At 42.4% G+C, this 21623-nt stretch overlaps 1 protein-coding gene across 21 annotated transcripts in view; it reads right to left on the minus strand.

The window, feature by feature from the left end:
* LOC141973985 (transducin-like enhancer protein 4) overlaps nt 1-21623 on the minus strand; it is a 99177-nt gene that overhangs the window by 25741 nt on the left and 51813 nt on the right. For 9 of the 21 annotated variants that reach the window (XM_074933126.1, XM_074933134.1, XM_074933137.1 and 6 more), the window contains 2 exons: nt 18436-18637; nt 18000-18016 (listed from right to left, as the gene is read on the minus strand). In XM_074933126.1, coding sequence (XP_074789227.1) covers nt 18000-18016; nt 18436-18637 — 219 coding nt within the window. Of the gene's footprint in view, nt 1-1427; nt 1439-17999; nt 18017-18427; nt 18641-21623 lie in introns of all 21 variants that reach the window. The other 12 variants (XM_074933122.1, XM_074933117.1, XM_074933133.1 and 9 more) reach the window with 4 other exon arrangements.

A 21623-nucleotide genomic window follows, 5' to 3' on the forward strand; every position in this document is an offset into this window, starting at 1 on the left:
GAAGTTGACATTTCATCAAGGTTGTCTAGGAAACCATTTAAAAAATTTATTTATAAAACAAAATGAAAGATGCATATTTCCATTTGGGATGCCTCTAGAGAATCTGGCAAGTAACAAGTTTATTAAAATGACAAGTTCAGGGTACTTTTCTTGTTGACTGCAAAAACCGCCCTGTGAGCCAGTTAAGAGTGTGGAGATCAAAGGCCCAAACAGCACTATAAAACCAGAAGTTACAGGGTTAAGGGAAAGCCTTCCCAAGCTTCCACAATATGGAAGATTTCCACTAGCCACCATTCACTCTGGTAGTGTAACAGCAAAAAGGCATTTTTGGACTTGCTTTGGAGTACCTTATAAATCAACACCCATATTTGAAAGGACACCTAACAAAGCAGCTTGATTTTATGCACAGTGAGGAATTATTTTAGTTGTAAAGACTGATCCAGATGAGACTGAAGCAGCTAGATGGTGAGAAGGCAAAAAAGGAGCTGGAAAGGATGCATGGCATAACTTTTAAAATGGGTTTCTCAGTTGGGAAGGGTTATTAAATCCCACATTGCAGCAGTTTGTCAATGCATTTCTTCTCCTTAGTAGCTGACAAGACCATGACTTTTCAAGGCCGAAGTCAGAGTAGCTGGCAAAGTGTTTCATAATGCAAGGCTTGGCTACTGTGATGCTCTCTGCACATACCATCTTCAAATTTGACATCCACGTAGGGCACACTTGTCCTGGTGAGTATCCAGTAACTTTACACTGAGTACACAAAGCACTGCCAGCAAGTCTCTAGCTAGAATTTAAGAGGCTGAGTTGTAAGTCACACCACCATTTCCTAACAAACATCTGGGCTGCTTGAGCAACAGCGGACTTGCTTATTCTCAGTAATGAGCTAAATCCTGCCCTAAGACAGAGAAAGTCTTGAATTTTAAAGTAGGCTTTCGTGACTGCTTCATACTATGATGGGGACAGATTCTGAACCTGTCCAGTCCATCCCCCTCCATTTCACTGTCCTTCCCTGTCCCTTTTATTACAGGGTGGGAGGCAAAGGAAAGGCTTTCAGCATTTGCTGTGACTGTTAAGACCATCAGGCTGATCACTGTGCATAGACTTTAGTTCTGACAGTAAACGTAAATTTCCATTTAAAGACACCTAGAGCACCAGATGGAGCCCTTACAGTGGGAAAGTGTAACAAGCTCTTTCACAGCAGGCACAATTGTATCTGGAGCTCCAGCCTGCAAATGGAAATCCTTCTTCCCTGCCTACACACACTCCCCACAGGGTGCTTTCACTACTGACAAAAGTCACATTCCCATACCCACCTCTGGGGCTGCTCCCTCCTCAGCAGCCTGGGAGAGTTCTCCAGTCATGTAGCAGCCTGCACTGGGCACTTTGTTAGCTGGCAGCAGAGCATTGTGCAGACAATCCTGATCCACAGCTGAACAATCTTACTCCATGCATGGAAAACAGCAGATCCCTGCTAGAGTGACCCCGGGCCAGCAGTTAACAACGTGATGGGGAACCGCTCAGGCACAGTACTGGACTGTCAGAGTCATACTGCTGGTGAGTGGTGTGCTACCAAGATGTGTTAGCATTAGCCCCCAGCTTTTTGCAGTGTGCTTTGTGGCACAGAGTATATAAGCAGCATGATGGCTGGCTAGCCCAGGGCGGGCATTGTACGCATGCTCCCCTTGCTGTGACCCTCTCAACAGCACAGTGGCCTTCCAGCAATTCTGCTATATCTACAACCCCATGCAGTATTAAAGGATCCATGCCATGCACAAGAGCAATGTAATCAAACCCCAAGGAAGGATGAAAATTCAACCAAAGCTTCTCCTCTGTAAAAACATACAGAGATTAGGTAGTCAACCAAAACCAGAATTAGCCCAAAAGGTTCAGGTGGCAAACTAGCCCACACGAGCTACCACCAGAAAGAAACATGCATGCACTTGCCATGAATGGGACTCAAATCCTCTGAGAGGTTTCAAAATGAAGAATTAGGTAAAAATGGATCACAAGGTAATGCTGATGCCTGAGTGAAAAACTAAAACTGTGAAGGATGGAAAATTCTGTTTATATTTGGGAAATCTAGGCTCAGGAGTCTGCTCCTTCGTCTGATCATGTGAAGTCAATTAAGCTTCTTCATGCCTCAGTTCATTATCTATAAAATAGGGATAATTTCAGCAGCTTAAATAGCGTTGCTTTCCCTTACAGGGTTGTTGTGAGGATTAGCGTATTGAAGATTTGGAGGTACTCCAGTATCAGAGGAATGGATCTATGCTAGACTGAAATGAAAAAATAAGGGGGGCAAGAGGTGGAAATAACCAGTCTTCCTTGTATCAGCAAAAACAAAACTAGATGAATAGAGCAATCCAACTACTATAACAGAATGCCTATACTAAACTCCAGAAACTAATATGTCTACAAATAATAACTTTAGCCCATTTTTAGTTTGCATAAATCTGTATCACAAAGACATAGGAAATGTAAAAGAGGAAACACTTCTGCATTGTATGTATGTCACCAGCTAAACTCACAAGAACCTAAAGCCAGTACATATGAGATGTAACTAGCTTAATACTCTGAACAAAATTTCAGGAAGAAAATAGTGCTGGTGATGGCTGTTGTTTTTTAAATTACCCATGGGTAACAGAATTAACCAGGAAACGTGCTATCTGCAAGCTTGTCTTTGAAATAATTTTTCTCAAATTAACCACATATTTGAAATGTGAACAAAGCCAAACTTGGGGCTGCCTACTAAACTCAAACCTGTTCTTCACAATGTGTAATGTCAAAGACAGCCAGATGTCAGATAAACCTGACTGATTTCAAAAATGCAGAGCCAGTCTTCCCATTGTTACTCCCTTTACTATAACCCACCAAGTACACAGTCTTTTATTGCTTTGTGCTATGCAGTGTTTGCACTTAGAGCACTCCATAAATAAGAAAAACAAACAGAGTGTGTGCTTAACTGATTAAAATCCAACATAAATTATATGCAAAATAGGTGCAGCCCACTGGCTCATGGCAAGTTGCCAGTGAAGACCTTCTGTGCTGAAGGTTGTGCGCCACTGATTTAGGGCATCATCTCCCTGTCCTACTTCTATCTCATTATTTTACAGTTTCCTATGCTACGTTATTGAATTCCCTTTCCCATCACTACTCTTATTCCTACCTGGCCAGTTTAGCACTTGTTTTCTTACAATCTGACACCAGACTATGAAAAACAATCTCCCACCATGATGCATAATCTCTTTGTGATTTGGGGGAGTCCAATCCAATCTCAGCCTATGCAGTATGTTACTTCTCTCTCTCTCCTTCTTGCTCCTGTAACAATTCAAAACTATTTTTACTCCAATACAAATTCTTTCAAGAAGCACCTTCCTGCTTCCAGGTCTCAGTTTCCTGAAATTCATGCCTTCTCCTGGTAAAGCACAGCTTGGGGCCCTTCTTACAGGTCTGCAAGCAATGTAGATTAGCCCAAAGAGCTAACTCTGTGTGACCAAGTACGGGGGAAAGTGCATTTCACATGAAATCAGAAAACCATCCAAGCTTGATTAAAAAGCATCCAGACAATGCTGTAGAACATTCACAAGTTATTTTTTTCTGAATTCTCACACAATTTAGATGATCCAAAACTGGATTTCCCAAACACTCTGTGGACATGATTATGGAATATATTGTTTTGATTGGACTTTAAGTTCATACTTTTCAGAGATTTCTCATTTTTCCTTCATTCAGTGTTGAAATTCACTGTGAGAACTTCTTTAGTCCCCTGCAGAATTGTTCAGGTTATTCCCCAAAGAGGAAAACAAAAAGAACAGGGGATTCATAATGCACAAGCTGATGTTTACAGTAACACCACTCCCACTCCATGTTTGCTGGAAATAGCTCGGTATTTTTTCACTTTCTTACAATATCTGTAGTATTAATAACAAATTCAGGCCTTGATCTCACAGTATGTAACATTTAGGCAAAATGCTTCTTGCTGATGTTCACAGGGCTGTGGTTTGGCATTCTGCATGGTACAATAGCTCTGGCAGCAGTAAAAGGCTATTTCTTCCTTACCTCTTTTTGTGCTTCCCTTCTTTTCCTATTGTGAAGAGACTAGGAACAATATGGCAACCGTAACAAAGGGGAATAAAGAAAACGCTCATGGATGATTGCTCAAAGTGGGCCCATAAATACCACAATTACCTTGCTACTATGGTGTTTGTTTTTAGGACAACTTGAAGCTGTGTGAAGGCAGGTGACAAAAAAATACCTGCAACATGACAACTCTGATGCTCCAAAACCCTGTGGGCACCTCAGATACCACCAGACGCACATGCTACAGCAGAGGCAAGAAATACCTTTGTATGCCTTCAGACAGCAATGCAAAATCATGTCTTCTCCTTTCATTGCAGTGGTGTCTTCATCCCTGTGAATCTATTTGCCACTTTCCAGTTGACCTGCACAACACTCCGAGGTTCATTGCTACAAGAAAACTATATCCAGAATAATAGAAATTAAGCATCAATCCTGTCAAGTGGTAAGACCTTCCAGATCATGCACTAACTTCCTCCACGACTGGCCAAGGTAACCATATTTCACAACACATTAAAGGCATTAAGGGTCCCAAGCAAACAACGCTCAGGTACAAAACTCAAAAGCCAGAGATGGCTAGAACAAACTTGCAGCTCCTTCATGGCCAAAACTGCCTTTTCAGCAAAGATATCCTAACGTGACTCTATTCTTCTGTCTCTATTCTCTGCTATCCCTCAAAACAGGCTTGAAAAGGAAGGACAGCTGGCAAAAAAGAAGCAGTGACAAAACCATGAGTCAGACAGAGCTAAAAAGGTTAGTCTCCAGAAGCCAGAAACCACAAGGATAGGCATCTTAGACATGCATTTTTAAATGCTTTCTTTCTCTCTCGTTCTTCTCTTCCTGAAAGACTAAATGGAAAATGAAATCATCTTACAGGACAGCCGCTTCCCCCCTGTGCTCAATCATTCCAGTCACACTATGTTGTCCAGTAACCTGCATTGATAATTCCTCATGAATAAAATGCCAACATTATCATCCACAGCTATGTTGTTGACATGCTTTTGCTATTTCACTAAAAATACCATTAATTTTCTGGCTTCACAACAGCTGAGCTACTCCCCATTTGAATATACAAAAGAGTATTTTGTTTAAACCAAATTAAAAGCGTTCCAGTAAATGACTTCAATTTTGCTGGCTATACTACTTAGTGTATACTCTTCTATTTAATCCTCTCTTTTCTCAACTCTACCCCTTCTACCTCCCCCTCCTTTTGTCCCCCCCCCAGCCCCTTCCTTTTTTATACTTAATCCTTTCATGCCAAGAACTGGATTTGCCCAGCAAGACATCCACAGTCAGAAAGAGCTTCAAAAATGTGGTGCCAAAGAGTTAAGGAAATGGTGAAATTGATTCCACTTCGGTTTTATTCACCTGTGTTTCCCAAAACAGATTTAGCAGTAAGGAAAGGAGGGGAAAGGGGAGGGGAAAGAACACAAATGTTGAACACACCTTCCATTTTCCATCCAGATAAGTGTCGACATTCCCCATTTAGATCAGAATGAAAACCACCATTACTGCCAAGCCCTCCTGGCATCTCACCACTTTATTTGTTCCCATTTGTATCTAATGCTTTTGTCAACAGTTCAACAAAAGTCAAAGCAAACAACCCACTACAAACACTGGGGGTAACAGCAACAAGCATGAATCCTTCACAATTATCCATCCCAGCTGCTCAGTGTCTGTCCAGGCTGCTTTCATTTACAACAGTGTCAACAAAAGGCTGAAACCCAATAACTAGGTGGGTCAATACTACCACCGTAAACCCTCCGGAGAAGGAAATGATGTTCTCCTGCTTAACTGCTTTAGCAAACATGCAGAATAATTCAGTTAGATAGACAAGTGCTTGCCTAATCATTTGTTATGTGAATTATTCAAGGATTTCCCGTAAACTACTACACAAGGGCTCTTCAAATATTTCAGAGGAACCACCAGATGCCCAACAGGAGAAAAAGAAATATTAGGCCAATTCTGAAATAGTAGAGGACAATAGCAACCTATGATGTTGGAAAGAGTTAACGTTCAGAGAATTAACGCCTTCCTACACCTTGCTTCTGGTGTCACCATATAGAGAGCAAAGAGCTTTCAACATACAAGTGCTAGGCACGCATTGGTCTACTAGCCGCCTGATCTTTATACAGCATAATCAAGGCTGCTGCCTACGGTTTTTCTTCCTCTTTTTCATGTGAGTTGTAAAAGAGTCCTCTCCAGAGAATATGTAAAATGTGGATAAAAATAAGCACAGTAGTTAGGTGGATCCAGAGAGGAAATATGCATTTATTCCCACATCTCTCCCTTCCCTCCCACCCATGTTCATTCGATTTCTTCTTAATCACTCACCTTAGTGTTTCTTTCTATGCAACCACAAGGGGAACGTTCAATGCTTTTCTCAAGAGATTTCACGAGGGTTCATGTTTACACTTTGAAAGTGCAGGGCAAACTAGTGACACAGCATAGAACCAAGTGCTAAGCATTACATCTTTTACTTCAGTTGCCTCTTTAGTGTGGGAAACCGCCACATCCAGATGTCCACTTCCTCGTTTTTGTTGGCTTTTGTCACAGCTATACCATTACATTAACACATTCCTTTTGTAAACTTTAAGAAAATGGGAAAATTAGGTAACAAGTGGTGCTTGTTTTGATTTGACCTCACTTTTGGCAAGAACAACCCTGAATATGAAAAAATGTTTTTCCTAAAACCAGTTTACACATACATCACAGTGCAGTGTTGGACAATTACATATCTTGAGCCAGAACACAATATCAAATACACTTATAAATATTTTATTTTTGACATCTACTGTAGCAGTTGTGCATGCTGAATAACTAGAATTACCAAGAAAATCCCTGGAAGTTTTAAGACTTTCTAAAACAGTAAGAGAAATTCTGTCAAATTAAAGCACACACTTCTGTTTTTACAATAAGAATCGGTAACATTTTGTTTGTAAACAAGTGGTTTTCCAGTGATTGCACTGTAGCAATCTCTGAGTTGTGTGTTGTCAACATAAAGAGCCTTCTTCAATCAAACTAAGTTTTCTTCCTCTTTCTGTCCAAAACAATTACGAAACACTTGATTACTAAGCAGCTCAGTCACTTTGTGACTCCTGCGGCTGTTAGTACCCATTTCAGCTCTACTCACTGGTAAACTTCAGTTAAATGTGCTATTATAAATCAAGTCATTGTTATTTCAACGCTAAGTTTATCAGTATTAGCAGGACTGTTAAGTCATTAGCAGTATTTGCAAAATGGTTGGGTCCATGGAAACCAAAGGCACAACAGAGAGATACTACAGCACAGAAATAATTTGATATCAAAAGAGTTGCAACTTGCACAGATCAACTGCAGGGAAACACCTGTGCATTCTGATAGCAGATACTCTAAAACTGACAGGGAAGAAAGACACAAAAATGCCTCCTCTTCCTCATCTCCTGGAGCAGGAAGAAAGGTCCAAAAACAGCCTCCAGCCACGGCAAAGGCTGGAGGCAACACAGGTACCAGAAAACTTTTGTAAAGCATGCAAGAGTCCTGCAGAACATCTGCTAAATACTTCACTGTTTTCAAATACCTGCAGTGTGATAAACTTTTAGGCTACCTAGGTGGTGAGCAGACAGTGCTTTTTATGAAGGTACCAAACCAACCATGGACAGGCTGCCTTTATGCTGAAAAAAGGATGCTGTTGCTGCTATAATGCCAATTACACATCCTGACAGGGCACTCAGAAAGATTTGGTACTTCACGGAAACAGCAGAAAAGGGGTTTCTCTCACCCCACAAGGTTTACTGTAATTGATTTAAAAAGGGATTATTTTAAAATTGTTCAGACATTGAATTCTTCTCATATTTTTCAGTACGGGACAAGCAAAGCTCATTACAAAATATTTGCAGGTCACTACAAGAAACCCTTTTCTTGAAGCAGTGAAGGAAAAACAAAGCATTCATTTCCTGAAGGGCTAAAACAAAATGCTGCTTGGTATTTTAAAATAGAGAGGTGGGACAGAAATAAATCATCAGCAGGTATGGTTTCAGCAAACATACAAAGGAGAGAGAAAAGACATAAACATACAGCTATAATTACTTAAAGCTAAATTCAACGATATCCTAATGTCTCCTGGTGTAGCATCACAAGACAAAGCTTTATTTTATTTAGGTCAGCCTTGGCTTTTCGACTGAGATTATTTCTATATAGTCTGGTCACTTTATTATTAAAATAAGATGAGCAAAGGACTCAGAAATACATTGCTGTAGCTGCCAAGTTTTGTGCTGTGTGTGGTCTGAGCCAAACTCAAACCACACATGCCTGTGGACAACCTTTCTTCTCAGGGTAGCTGTGATCAAGGAGACACCTCTCTTGGCCCTTCTTTCATACACCTCATGCTGCACCTCTGCAGCACGCACCGGTCTGACAAAACAGGACACTGCCATCACGATTAATACAGCAAAGAAAATACTGTATGCCCTCCTTCAAAAAATACAGTGGCTTGAAATATGCCAGCTTCACTGCACGGAGAAGGTATGATAGATGGCTCACCCTGAGAATGAGAAAAGGAACAAACCGTGTCGAAATTTTTCCCTTCTTCCTCCCGTCCGCCCTACTTACTCGTAAATACACATTAAGGAAACTCCCACAGCTGCATTCACTGCCTCTCAAGAGGCAGAAAAACAGAGGTACAGCTGTGCCTGCCAATATTCGTATGCAAACAAGTAGCGTCCGACTGGCTGCAATACCTCACTTAAAAGCACCTCGGTACTCTTTGATAAGCTCGCAGCTCAAAAAGGAGTGACACAGAGCAATCTGTCGTCCTCTTAACGCAATTAGCAGATGAAAGCGGCATTTCACTTCCAATACTTGATGAGAACCCTGACTGCATCCAGCACCTGCTGACGATAGGACATACAGAGTGTTCCCCCTACAGTCCTCCCGGGGACTCGGTGGAGAGCGGCGGGGCAAGCCCCGCGCTCGCAGCCGGCGGCCAGCACGGCCCGGCCCGGCCGAGACAGGGCGCCGGGGGCCGCTGAGGGCCCTCCCGCCGGCGCGGCCGGGAACTGCGCCGGGAGGCGGCGGGAACCGCCGTCCCCCAGGTTGAGCATCTCTCAAGCGCAGCCGCGGCCGGGCCTCTTGGCGGGTCGGCGATCGCGCCGCTGATTTTTTGTTACGCGTCTCCATGTTGCGTTTGCGCCACATCAGCTACCCCTTGACTTCTGCTTCCACTACAATCCGGTGACAGCAAACACGGGAGCGGTGAAGTCCTGTAAACTGCGGTGCAGATTCTCCTCAGATTATTTTTTTCACGGCAAACCGACAAGCCCAGTAACACCTCAATTTAGGAGAAAAATTTTTTTATTCGTTTTCCCGTACAGCCAAAAAGCGAACTAACAGCATCCCGGCGAGAGTGCCATCAGGCCAAGTCCTTCCACTACGGGAATCCCTGCTGGGAGGGACCCGGCTTCACCCCCTCTGCCAGGCAGTGGGGGCACCCCTGGGGGACCCTCCAGGTTAGCCTCGGCCACTGCCAGCCAGCGTGGCCCCGTCGGTGCCAAGGAAAGAACAAACTAAAAAAGATTAATTCGCAGATGTTCATGCATTTCACACACAGGGTGCCCTGTGGTCCGTTGCCAGGGCAACGGGAGACCACCGGCGCGCGCTTTATTGGCTTTATGAAGTGCATCTCGGGGCCTATAGTCCGAGAAATGCTGCATGATAATCGTCAGGCTTTTCAGAAGCCTTGTTTTGTGTTTATCCACATTTAACCCTCTGAGTGTTATTAAGAGCATCACTATGCACATCTGGCACGCTGAGGAAAACGGAGATTGGGACACACACACACACACTCACACACGCACACGGTCTCTGCTTCCAACCCAGAAACCCTGGAAATTGCATCCTTGGCAGCTGCTCCCGCCTGCCCTGTGTTGAAGTTTTTGCCCACAGGCAAGCTGGTCCCCAGGCTGTGGTAGTGCAGAGCTCAGCACAGAGGGGTATGGGGACAAAACCGACACTGGCAAGTGCAAAGGCAGCACAAGTGTCGCATTAGACTGCTGATGGCAGGCACAACATGTTTTCTCAGTAACTTTGAAAGAAGGGAAAAAAAAAAAAAAAAGGCCTACCAGCTTCCTGGACACATTATGAGAAAAACCACACTTGCATTTTGAATACCAACACGTGACAGCAGCAAGCCACTACACCAAAACCTTTACCACAGCCCCTTCAAAGCTGTGGTCCCTGTGAAAAAGAAAAAGGAAAATCCCATGTCCAGATGATACTTGGTCCCGCAGTGCCAAGGGCTACAACATAACCTATAAAATCACACAAATGACCCGGAGCAATAAACCACCCAGGATTCAGCTGTTCCGCCTCCCCAGTTGCCCACTTCCCTTCTTTTCCTCGCTTCAGGCTGGTGTTAGGCATCTCCCTCCAGCTGACCTCTCACCGGCCAAAGCAGGCTTGGGGATGGAGGGATGGGGGTTAAAATCACAAATGCTACAATGCCCTAAGCAGCAGCCGCTGCCACCAATATCAAGTGCTAATCCAGCAGAAGAGAAGGAGAAAGCGAGGGTGGCAGAGGGGATCAATAGAAGAAACGTCTTGCATTCAGGCTCACAGGAGAAAGAGCACGCAGAGACAATCATTTCCTGGGAAAAGCTAAAGCCTAACGAGAATTTACTCTGCCTCCTTTATTCAGACAACCAACCCTTTTGTGGCAGGGGCTTCCTGACTGACAGGAACCCAGGGCCCCTTAATAGGATTTCCATATTATTTCCAACACCTGCCTAGAAGTTATTTGTTTACATTGAAGAAGGCGAGATTCTCAAATCAGACATCTGCTTCTGGTTCAGGCATATCTTAGGAAACCATCTAGAAAGAAGCTTTGTTGCTATGGAGACATTTTTATTTTCTTCCCTTAGTTGGCTGAAAAACATTAGCATTTCCAATTTTTTGTTCTTCAAAAGGCCAAATGTCACTCAAGAAAACACAGAACTTTTCAAATTGCTATGTAGAATAGGCTAATCACACTTTAGATATTTAATTAATTATTTGACTCAATTAGAGCTGCACTGGAGAGAGGCGGGAGACACAGTGTAACTTTCCTGCAAATTCCCCTCAATGGCCGATTCCTGCTGGCCGGCTTAATTGCTTCTTCCCTCAAAGCACAGCTAAAACTTTGTAATTCATGATGCACTCAACAATCTTGCATAATAACTTGGGAATCAGTCAGACGACTGATTTCCTTCAACAACTTCTAAAATCAACCTAAGAAACTGACAACACTTTGACTAGGAATATGCTTCTTTCCCAGTGCCAGGGAAGAAACAGGAAAAGCGATACAAATACAAATTACAAATATTAACCTACTATCACTATCATTCAGTGACTTTAGACAGAGGACTGAAACTTCCTATGCATTTCGTCCATTTCACTGATTCCAGAAGGTGATCTGTCCTTCTCCCCTCCCTTTAGTGGATAATCAGAGTGCCCAAGGGAATCCACTGATTTGCAGAAAAATAAAGGATGTTTCAATTTACTTTGGATCTAAGGTTCTGAAGACAACTCAAAATCAAAACACTATGTGCTTAATACAACAACAAAAAAAAGTATCACAGTTCCAACAGAAATCTGTAAGGCAAAAAGCAGCCATCTAGTTTGTGTCCTGCTTTGACAAAAATTGATCAGTATTGTTTATTTTCTCCTATTACTTTGACTAACACCTATTTAACCCGAACTGCAAACATGCTCTTCATTTCAGACACATTCACCATGACTAAAGTCGTGTAAGCCATGCATGCCAGCATTTGAAGTATGATTTTAATCACACACTTACAATGAGGAGAACTTCAAAAGAGATAATAAACAAATTCATTCCTTCCCTTTATTTCTTTTCCCGCAGCTATTACATTGTCAAAGCCTTTGCGCTGAAGAAGACCTTTCTGCCTACCTCCTCACCCCAGCAACTTCCTCTTCCTACTCTGCAATGTGAAGTCATAATCCTGTGTTATCAACATCACAGTCTGTTGCCATGGAAATAATTAGACATGACTGTTCAGGTTATAAATTACAGCCCATGTAAGTGTTTTCCTCCTGGGTGAAGAGAGCATCTGGAGAGGTAACAACTCCACTAAATCACCAAGAGACAAAATAAAGTTTGATAGTGACAAGCACTGCAAGAGTTTGTCCAAACACGGGCACACCACCAAGTAAGAGTCACCCTGTGGTAACTGGCAAAGGGTGCAAGGTAAGAGGCTAGCTAATAATGCACAGAAGCAGGAAAAAAACTATTGGGTAAAGCTGGTGAAACCACCAAAAATGGCAGAAGCAGATAAATCTTTGATACCAGAGTACCTCCTGTTACTTTCATATGAATACACTAAATTAAAATTCCTTGATGACCTCATTAAAAAGGCAAATGGTGTGACACTGAATGAAAGAAAAAAAAAAGTAAAACTCAGTTGGGGGGGTGGGGGAGTGGGGTGCACAGTAGAAGAGACAGGAAAAAACCACATCAGGGAGATACATACCTGAGGTACAGTTTCATGTTCTAAAAATCTGTTAAAAAAACACAGGGCTTGATTGACATGCTAGAAGTCCAGCCATGAAAAGGTTATTAAGAAAAAAAAAAGCAGTGCCAAAAAATCACCTCCGTAAGATAGACCGAGACAACAAACAGGACCCTGCTAATTAATATTTGTTCTGCTTCAGCAGACAGTTACTGGACGAGACTGCAACAAACAAGCATGTCTTATCCAATCACATCATTAATCCATTCACGTTCACCACCTGAGGATCAGCTATGCCCCACAGATATTTATTCATCTGTTCCACAAACAAACAATTACAACACATTTTCTGGAATTAGGGCACCTGTTTCATTCAGTACAGTTTATACGCCCAGAGGCAGATATCAATTAATACTGAAAAAATTACTGTATCGCAAGCCAACAGGAGTTACTCATTATATTTTGATAATGCTATCCACAAAACACCCACAAAGATCAAATCCACAACTCTTGCTGAGCAAAGTTTAGTTCAAATATGTTCAGCTTAAAATATACCACTTCATCATCATAAAAAGCAAAATACACACAATGCCTCATTTCCTAACGGAGAAAGGAACAAGCAGAATCCATGACATCAGTGTGAAATGTTTGGATTTTAACAAGCCTGTGAAGTCCTTTTCAGCTGAATAGTATTAAAGTGGCAAAATAACAAAATGATCAGGAAAAAAATTCTGTAAATTTCTTTAGGCATGTACGAGATTAGTATGTTTCTTTTGCTCATTAAATACATACTGAATGCAAAGACATTTGATGGGGCACTCATTCCACTAGAACAACTCTCATTTAAAAGAAACCTGACAATTAAGACAAACTCTGCAGTAGTAATCACAGCAGTTTATGTGGTGTTCCTCTACCAACAGAAGAACAAAGTCCGAGCAACGTAATTTTGATTGTAAACTACCTTGTTCTTTCCAGAAGCATTACACTCATGAAACTTTTTTTTAAAAGTATCAAATTACAGCTGCACGAGTAAGCAGCTTATTCTTACTTACATATTGAATGAACAGAGGTCTAAACACTTAATAGCGGCTAACAGCCTGAGAAGCTAAATTGAGCAACACTGAAGCACCTGCCACCACAAATGTAAATGGAATGTGGGAATCGCACCGTCCACTTTCCCTCTATCTGCCACACATGGAATTATTAGCCTTTACACAAATTAAGGAAAAAGTAATCTTATTGCTAAAACCACTTGAATTTGCCCTGACAGACTTCTCCTAGTTCAACAGCACACTGGACAGAAATTCACCCCAAACCTGCCCTTGATGCATTATTTCAGATCTTTTAATTTAAAACTCTTTTTTTTCCAGAGGAATCTCAAACAAGCTATTTTACTCCTGCCACAAGACTGCAACTTTTAATTACTGGCACTTGTTGCTGCCAAAACAGTAACCCCAAGCATCAAAATGAACAGTCTCCACTGCGTTGGCAAGTAACTGCAGGTATGGTCTCTGCCCAAAATAATTTCCAGTTCAGGTGGAAAAAAAAGGCAACACCTCACATGGGTATGATGAACAACAGATCTGAATTAATGACAGGTGCAGTAATAAGTTACACACGTTGAATCTTGTGCACGAGGCAGCTGATTCAGAGGACTGAGATTCTTGAATAACCTGCTCAGGGACATCCTGGCTACCTCTGGCAGGCCCACAACCCAGACAACATCTGGGGGCTCCTTCACTCCAGCTACTGTAGCAAGAGCCATGGGAAGAGACTGCCAGCACTAGACTACTTCCTTCCAGGTGGTGCTTTCGCACACAGAATGCTTTCTTAGCTTCTTCACAGGGTATGTTTTACAGGAGGGACTTTGTTAGGGACCAGAGAATCTTTTGCCACATTTGTCTCAGAGAGGGTACCAGGACAGGGAGAACAACATGCCTCCTGCATCAGCAGTTCTTTCAGGAGGTGGAAAAATCCTTGCAGAGTACAATTAGCAAGCAAGAATTCACTGCAGAATAATCCTTTTTCTTAAAAAAAAAAAAAAAAAAAAAGTTTTACTGCTTTGAAAAGGGGACACACCAAGTCCTCTGTGAAAAGCTGCTCGGTTAACTGCAGAGCTGTTTGTCTTTCTGTCTGAACACATTATATTCCCTCAGAGCCCTTAAGCCAGGGCTTCACTACTTTGAGCACAGCCCTGGCGCTTGCCACCCTTCCCTTCCCTTTGTCCGCTCCACAGCCTCGCCGCTGCACAAAGAGCGCTCCCATGACCCAGTTTACCACGTCTAGAGTTTTCCCACACTTCAAACTTTGCAAAGGATTCAGGGAACTGAATCCAACACAAAATCAAAGAGCTCCCAAAGCCGCCCTTCTCCACAGAGCTTACTGTGCCGATCTATTATTTAGGAATAGCTCCTGGACAATCTTGTGTTATCTGGAAGGTGAGTACTCGGTTTCACCTTGCTCTGGGGAGGTGCTGGGAAGAACATGAGCCTGGTCCAGATTAACAGGCAGAAAATGTCACATTTACAAGAGCGATGCAAGCCGCCTTTTTCCTGGCCTGAAGCAGGAGGAGGGTGGGGACCAGCACAGCTAGACAGTAAGTTTCACAAAGACAACTGTCCAGCAAAACCAAAGCACTGGAAGTGGTGGCAAGAAATGGGACACTTCAGCCCAACTCCTTTCTTTGCAGAAAAGGGTACAGTACCTTCATTATCAGAATTGTACACTAAAGTGTAAATTTACACTTTATGAGCTATTCTAAAATCTGCCCTGCTTAATAATCTGCATCAGCAAGAAAAGACTTTAAAGTGTCTCTCACAATTAAACCCAGGCACAACCTTGTATAAATCAAAATTTTGCTACCATATCAAAACGTTACACTGGGGCTGTATAACATTGCCCGTATCCTCATTACATGCTACACTAATTACTACCAGCAGATTCAGAATTTTCTGCACATTAGAGGCTTTTAGAGGAGCTATAAAAAATTTCAGGCACCATTAATTTAAATTTGTATTGAAATTTCCCTTTGACAGATGGCCAAAAATTACTTACTATTTAGAGTACCAGAGCTGCCTGTTTGCACATTAGAAGAGGAAAGGGAAAAATTAAAAGCAAGAAGGAAATTTATGTCACGTTCATTACCTGTTAAATGTTAAGGAGCATTATCCTGCATGAATAAATTATTTCATACAAGCACACAGACTCCAGCTGCTGGCAACTGGCACGTTCTGGCTGACAAAAATCATCTCAAGTCACACAGCAGACAATCATAAAAAGCCTCTCTTAACCAGGAGCCACTTAAGGGAGGACAGATCGATCGAACAAGCGACTAACTGCTACTCTGGGCATCACTGAAAACATTTAAGGAAATTAGCAAACTATTTCACCTTGCAAAGCTGGCAGCAAGCCCCATAAGGCTGACAAGCCGACTCACAACCTGAACACCGTGCAAGACAAACATCTACTTATCATTTCAAAGTAAATTGGCACAAAGTTGCAACACCTTCCTCTCCCTCTCGAGGCTGTATGAGTAACAGTGCCTTTGAATCATTCCTAGACAAAAATCAGTCTTTTTGGTAAAAACACTCCCCGTAACACTCATGCCAGCATCAACACCCCAACATCCTACAGACATTACAGAAACACAGCTAGCATTTTTTGTTTAAAAACAGCGACTGGCATAAAATAGCAGTTCTCCTCATTCGCTTCCTTGAGTGAAACGCTTATTGTCCCAACTATACAGGTATGCAAATACACTAAAGAAACCAGGTCGGTTTGTATTCCCACATTTAGGTATCTACCCTACTCATACCTGTTTGGATGCAGGAAAAAATGAAATGGACTAAACCTATCTGTTCACAGAAAACAGGAGGTGTTCTAGGGAAATAATCATTAATCTGTGCCTAGCCTCACCACATAAAGGAATAATCCCAGTTTCTAGTCTTCATGACAAGGAAGCTGAAGTGGAATCTGACGTACTCTTGTCCTGTGTCAGCAGATAGACAGCTTCAGTGCCTTTGCTGCTCACAGTAAAAACTGACAGTTCCTGTCAGCTCCTGGTTGTTATGCAGAGCCATGTGGGTAACAGTAAAACTGACAACCATCGGCTCAGTTGCACTCAGCTGGGATGTGGCGGAGTTGCCAGGGGCAGAACTGGCACAGTGGGGAAGGCTGTGGGCCACGTCCCCACCTAGAGATGTGGGAGAAGCAAAGGCATAGCCCCTTGCACTGCAGCCCCATCCAGACAGATCTCTGGTGAGGGCAAAGCCTGTGCCTGGCACTGTGCTCCTCCCAACATCATCTAGGGCACACCAGTTAATATTGGCCTCATAAACTCCTGGTAATCTTACCTAATGCACCCAAGACTCATGCTGTGAACACGTCTGCTGCCATTTGACCAACCCCAAGAATAAATTACCTCTTCCTAAAAAAGGCACCGCTGAAAACTTGACAAATTGGTTGTAAGTGCTCAGTAAGGTGGGCATAAGTCTTGCCCTTTGTAAGAGAAGCATATCTTAATTTCCCACTCACCATCATCTAAAAAGTCTTAATCTTATGCTCCTGAAAATCGTGCAAGCCACTTGGGTTCTACTCTATAACTACATGCAGCTACCCGGAGCTGGGTAGGTAACTGCGTAGCTGGAAAGAACTGGGTCTGCTGTGAGTCGGTAAACTGCCAGCGACAGTGAGGAGAGCAGACTAATCCAGGAGAGGGTAGGGCCAAAATACACCTCCCCACTTGCAGCATTAAAAGTCCACGAACCTCTGAGAGACTCTGGTGGCTATCCAGTACAGACAAACATCCACACATGCTGAATTGTAGTTGTATGCATCACTGAATGCTCAAAATTACAAGAGCCACAAGGTGTGTATTACATCTACTTATATGCATAGGATGGTGCATACATGTATGCTGCGGAGTCACTTAGAGCCTGAAAATTAACTTTTGGAAAAGGAAGGTGGGATCTTCAGTGCAAGTACCACCTTTGTTGGGGTAGGGAACAGCAGCTCACTCCTCTCTAACTGGTAAGGACAGCAGGCAGCACCCCACCTCTCCCCTGTGAGCTACAGAGCTCTCCCTCCATTACTGCCTTATTAGGATATATCAGAATATAGTTTACAGTCTCCATTTCACTTAAAACTACTGGCTAAAGCTTGGGCAGAGAAGACTGGCAGCCCTTTGCTTATATTCAAGAACAGCCTCAATGCTGTTCCACCAAACCCACTAGACGGCACGTCACCTGCAATTCTAGTTGCTCCACTACCAGCCACTTTCTAAGTGTGATGCCCAGTCTATTCAGGGCTCTGCTATTGAATGCAAGTGTTACAAACCAGTTTCACTTCGTGACTCTTTCCATCACTCTGGTCCATACTTCAGAAAAACACAGCATGCAACTCTTTCAAGCCACCCCTTACACCTACAAAATGGAGTCTTACCTTGATGGAGTCTCTGTCTGCATCAGAGCAGCCCCCATGCAGGAGGGGAGGAAGCAGTTGGCAGAGGATGGGGAGGTGGGGCAAGAGAGAAAGAGAAAAGTACTAGTTAGTTTACATAAAATTATACATCTATCATACTTGGAAGAAAGAATCCTGAAGTCTGTTAAATAATAAATTACACAGATGTTAAATTTTCTGTATTGTTAATTATTAATACTGTACCGCCAGATTGATAAAACTGGATTTCTAGCATTTGAACACAATTTCTGGCTACCACTAGATAAAAAATACTGAAGTAATTAGCTATGAATTCTTGTGACAATTCCTTTTTTTGCCCCCCCCCCTTTTTTTTTAAAGATAAGAGTTAAAAAAAAAAAAAAAAAAAAAAGGAAAAGAGAGAAATGAATGAAGCCACACACTCATATGACAGCCCTACCTCTTTGGTGATCATTATCATGGTGCTTCTTCTCATCTTTAATTGGGAGGTGGGACTGTCCCCCCAGTGCACTGGACAGTGCCAGGAGACCAGCACTGCTGCCAATGGGCGGGATGGCTGGAGGCTGCAAGCCCGAGGGGTGCGGAGTGAGCGGCACAGGAAGACCATGTCCATGTGACAAATGCTGGGCCTGGAGTTGTTGCTGCTGTGAAAAACGAAACACAGATATTGAATTTGTTCAGGTAGACAGGGGCTGTCCAATTGATATTATAAATGTGGACTGATCAGATCAACCAATCTATCTAATCAATCCAGATATCAGCTTTCACAAACACCCTAGCATTTTAAAACTGTCCATAAGTTTGGACACAACACAATTGGTAAGCTTCAGGCTGAACTAAAAGAAAAAAAAAGAATAAAGAAAAGGAATTTTACGGTTTTGGTGAAATTTTTATTTCTGACAGAGGTATTACATTTTACTCTTTCTAGCAGAAACACACCACATACAAGTCTAATCAAAACATATGTAACTATAAAAGCAGTTATATAATGCAAAAAAAAAAAAAGCTGAAAATTGAGAAAATTAGTGTTAAACAGTTCTCCCAGCGCTACTGCACAGCATGCAATGAGAGTTAATTTGAAAGAGAAAACCTGAATTAACAATCCAGAAAAGGAAACTGGTTGCAGCCACCGTTTTAAGCCCTTTAAGTGTCCTCAGCGGTACTTGAGCAAATTACTAAAGAAAATCTAATGTAGCAAGGCTTGGGTCCTCCTGTAGGCTTGCTCAATAATGCTGAAATAATTGGGCACTCTGTGCACGTTTAGTGATGCTCGAATGAAAAGCTAGAGGCCTGCCCTTGTACTCTTCTCTAGCTGCTGAGTCTGTGTTGTGACAGGTTTATTTGAGTGGGACTGTGATGCATGCACCAGTAACCGCGCTGACAAGAGTTTAAAGTCATTTTTACCAGTACACTGGCAACACATAGAGAAAGCCCTTGAGAGGTTCGAATTGGAGTGCTTGACCTCAACCAGGGCTGCATCAAGCTCTGTGCTATACTAACCATTGTGGGGTACATAGATTGCTGCTACTCAATGGGAAGGTGGGGGGTGGAGGGGAACAAAACCACAAACAGGTGAAAAAGTTACATTAAATGTCCCAAGATACATCTGTTCAGGTCTAAGGCTTGCCCAGTAACTGTCCAACTAATTTCTGTTCACACAGTAACTTTATTAGCTCTGAAATGTCATTTTCAAGCAGTCACTGCTCAGACTAAGGGTAAACTGAATCACAAGTCATCTAGGATTGCCCTCTCCTCCCTGCATGTCTGCATACAGGACTTTGGAAGAAGAAATAAAAAGTTAACCCACTTTGCACAAAAACATTCCGTGTTAAATTCCTAATTGCAAAGATTCAAGTCCTAATTTTGTTTTTCATTTGAATCTAAATTCATTTCCCACCCCGCAACCCTGTTCTTTAACTAATCAAGAGAAAATATGCTGCTCACTTGATTTTTTCCTCCACTCCCTAGCATGAATCTTTATGTAAGGGTGAGTTGAAAGTAAAAGACTGAGAGTCACATACAGCATGCTAGGTAACTCATGCAGCACACTGCATGCACGCCTCCCTCAACACCCCCCTGTGAAAGTACATATCCTTCTCTTATTCTTGGAAATTCAACCTAGGCAGTGGAATCAGACTGGCACGCACATGTCATCTGACCCAAATCAGTGCCAGGGAAAGGAGGGGAATGATCCAAAAGGAAGGTGAGGAAAAAAAAAAAAAAAAAATACAAAGAATAGGGGAAGGAGGGAAGCATACACACACGCACAAAAAAAAAAAAAAAAAGAAAAGCAGAAAGAAGATTCTTCCAGGTGGAAAAGGGAAGGCTCAACCCTTTCCTGCCTTGTGAACCCATGTCATTCTAGCAGGTGCTCCTTCTTGTAGAAGTATCAAACACATTTTTCTTGGATGATGCTCTTATGGAAAGATGCTTCATTTCTCAGAATTTTAAATTAACTACCATGAAACGAAGCAGGAGCCAACAGTATATTGTTTAGCTTCAAGGTTTGAATGGGGCTGCTTTACAGCAAGGGAACAATCTGGCATGCCTGACTTGGGGATGGAGGAGGAGAGTGAGAGAAAGAAAAAATAGACAAAATAATCTGTGTTCTGGAGTCTCATTTTAAACAAGGAATTTCCTGTTCCTGTTTGAGAACATGCTATAAACCACTGCAAGATGTCTACCTGAATCTGCCAGTGGCTTGAAGCAAAGGCTTTGAGAAGAGCCTGAGAATATCAACAGTGACGGAGCTTTACCCTTGTTAATTATTTCACTGTCGACCAAAGTGTACCAGGTAAGGGACACTCATTGCACAGTACTGTACAATTTGTACAGATCTGCCTCCTGGCCTACCCAATTTGCATTATATGACCTCCTCTATGGATACAAGATGGTTTCCTAAGAGCTTGAAGAAAACTGCACTGCAAATGCATCCCTTTTTTACTGCTCTTTGTTGGTAACCTCTCTAACACAACTCAGCAAGACAGCAGCAAAGACTGCATCTTGGAGTTGAGAATGGTCAGTGTTAGGTTAATGGTTGGACTAGATGATCTTCAAGGTCTTTTCCAACCTAGATGATTCTGTGATTGGATGTACCGAACATTGGTAATGCCTCCCACACATAATATGGGCATTAAGAGTAGTATGGATAACAACATCTTAGCGCCTAGCAGCTTAAGATCACCCAGAACAGCATGGCTGGACCAGTCCAAGAACTGATGCATTTCCACTGCAAGTGGAATTGTAGGGAGCTCTTAAAATAACTGGAGAGAGTAGGAAAAAAAAACTAAACTCACAGCCTTCCTGCTGTGGAGAAGCCTTCTGAAGAGACGAAGCTCTTCCATGGAAAATGATGGGAATGGGAAATCTGGAAAGAACATGGCGCCGCTGACAGAAAAGTATAATTCACTGATACAGCAGAAATTTGGTGTAATTTAGTCACATTGTAATTGCACAAAGAAAACACTTTTGCTTGAAAACCAGGCTGTAAAATAAATCTAACACCCAAAATTCCAATATAACTCCACATGCCTGTGCCACACAGACATAAATAACGTGTGTTGTTAGAATGGGATGAGACTAAAAGTTCAACAACAGGAGTAGGATTGTGGACTAGGATTGCATTAG

The sequence above is a fragment of the Athene noctua genome, chromosome Z (genome assembly GCF_965140245.1).
Source record: "Athene noctua chromosome Z, bAthNoc1.hap1.1, whole genome shotgun sequence".
NCBI classification, from domain to species: Eukaryota; Metazoa; Chordata; class Aves; order Strigiformes; family Strigidae; genus Athene; species Athene noctua.